Source organism: Charadrius vociferus, unplaced genomic scaffold (assembly GCF_000708025.1).
Source record: "Charadrius vociferus isolate BGI_N301 unplaced genomic scaffold, ASM70802v2 scaffold1979, whole genome shotgun sequence".
Taxonomy (NCBI): domain Eukaryota; kingdom Metazoa; phylum Chordata; class Aves; order Charadriiformes; family Charadriidae; genus Charadrius; species Charadrius vociferus.
This window is the reverse complement of record NW_009649976.1, coordinates 15,687-16,910: the sequence shown is the minus strand read 5'-3', so window position 1 is coordinate 16,910 and position 1,224 is coordinate 15,687. Positions and strand designations below refer to the sequence as shown.

Here is a 1,224-nt window from a genome sequence, read left to right as displayed (position 1 = left end):
ACCGATGACCTCAGGGGACCCAGCACACACAAGGTGTGACACCAGAGAACTGCGGGGTCAGGGTCATGGGGACACAGCCAGGACAGGGGACACAGGGACAGAGCTGCCAGGGACGCGGCCAAGCCTCACCGTCCATCTCGGTGTTGTAGACAGACGCCGGGTCGGAGGCCAGCAGGGGCAGGGACACGGCCACGAAGACCAGGAGCAGGCAGGCCACCTTGTAGTCCTCCTCCGGGGACGAGCCATCTGCCAGGGAGGGAGGTGACATTAGACAGGGGTCCAAGATGGGACCCCGGGGGTCCCAGGGAGGTGGCATAGGGTAGGGGAAGGTGAGTGGGGCTGGGGGTCCGTGGCAGGCCACAGATCTCAAGGACAGCCCCCCATGACCCCAGCGGACCCCCCTGGTACCTGTCTTGCTGCCAGCGAGGACGTTCACCAGTGCCGGGTCAACCTCGCAGGGGATCCCCGCAGCCGAGGCCAGCTCGAAGATGCTCAGGGTGACCTGGGGGGACAGGGATGCACAGGCTCAGGGCTGGGGACACAGGGTGCAGCCGGGCACAGAGGACCACGCAATGCCACACGATGTCACACAGTGCCATACAACGCCACACAGTGCCCCGGAGCACCACGCCGTGCCACACAATGCGGCGGGCATAGGACAGCAGCAACCAGCCCTGCCTGGGGACAGCTGTCCCAAACACTGCAGGTGCCACCCGGTCCCCGTCCCCTTCTGTGCCCACCTGGATGTCGGTGTCGGGGGTGACAACGTCCGTCAGACACTCGATGGGGCCCATCAAGAAGGGGCAGTGGTGGGAGAAGACCTGCAGGGAGAAGGTGGATGCTCACGGGCCTCCTGCTGACCCCTTGGGCTGTGGGGCACTGTGGGTGGGGGTCCCACGGGGTGGGGGACCCATGGGGTGGGGGGCACCCACCTCCCGCAGGCCCTGCTGGGCCATGGCGCGGAAGCTCAGGATCTCCCCGATGATGGTCATGCGCTTCAGGACGTTTTCGGCCGCTGCAGGAGGAGAGGGGTCAGTGGGGACACATGTGTGTGTGTGTGTGTGCGCGCGCGCGCACGCACATATGTGTGTGTGTGCACAGCCACGTGTGCCAGCCCCGCGCTCCCCTTCCGTGTCCCCAGTTCCCCCCAAACTCACAGGTCAGCCGGGGCAGCAGAGCTGCCATCTGCTCGGGCTTGACGGAGCTGGAGCGCAGCTGCACCAG

The 1,224-nt window shown here is 66.4% G+C and overlaps 1 protein-coding gene across 1 annotated transcript in view; it reads right to left on the bottom strand.

The window, feature by feature from the left end:
• Positions 1-129: 129 nt before the first annotated feature.
• NCKAP1L (NCK-associated protein 1-like) overlaps positions 130-1,224 on the bottom strand; it is a gene marked incomplete at its 3' end in the record, with an annotated part of 8,411 nt that continues 7,316 nt past the window's right edge. Inside the window, exons 23-27 of the mRNA XM_009891606.1 lie at positions 1,158-1,223; positions 933-1,015; positions 741-821; positions 409-502; positions 130-246 (exon numbers count right to left, since the gene is read on the bottom strand). Of these exons, the coding sequence (XP_009889908.1) occupies positions 130-246; positions 409-502; positions 741-821; positions 933-1,015; positions 1,158-1,223 (441 nt within the window). The remainder of the gene's footprint in view (positions 247-408; positions 503-740; positions 822-932; positions 1,016-1,157; position 1,224) is intronic.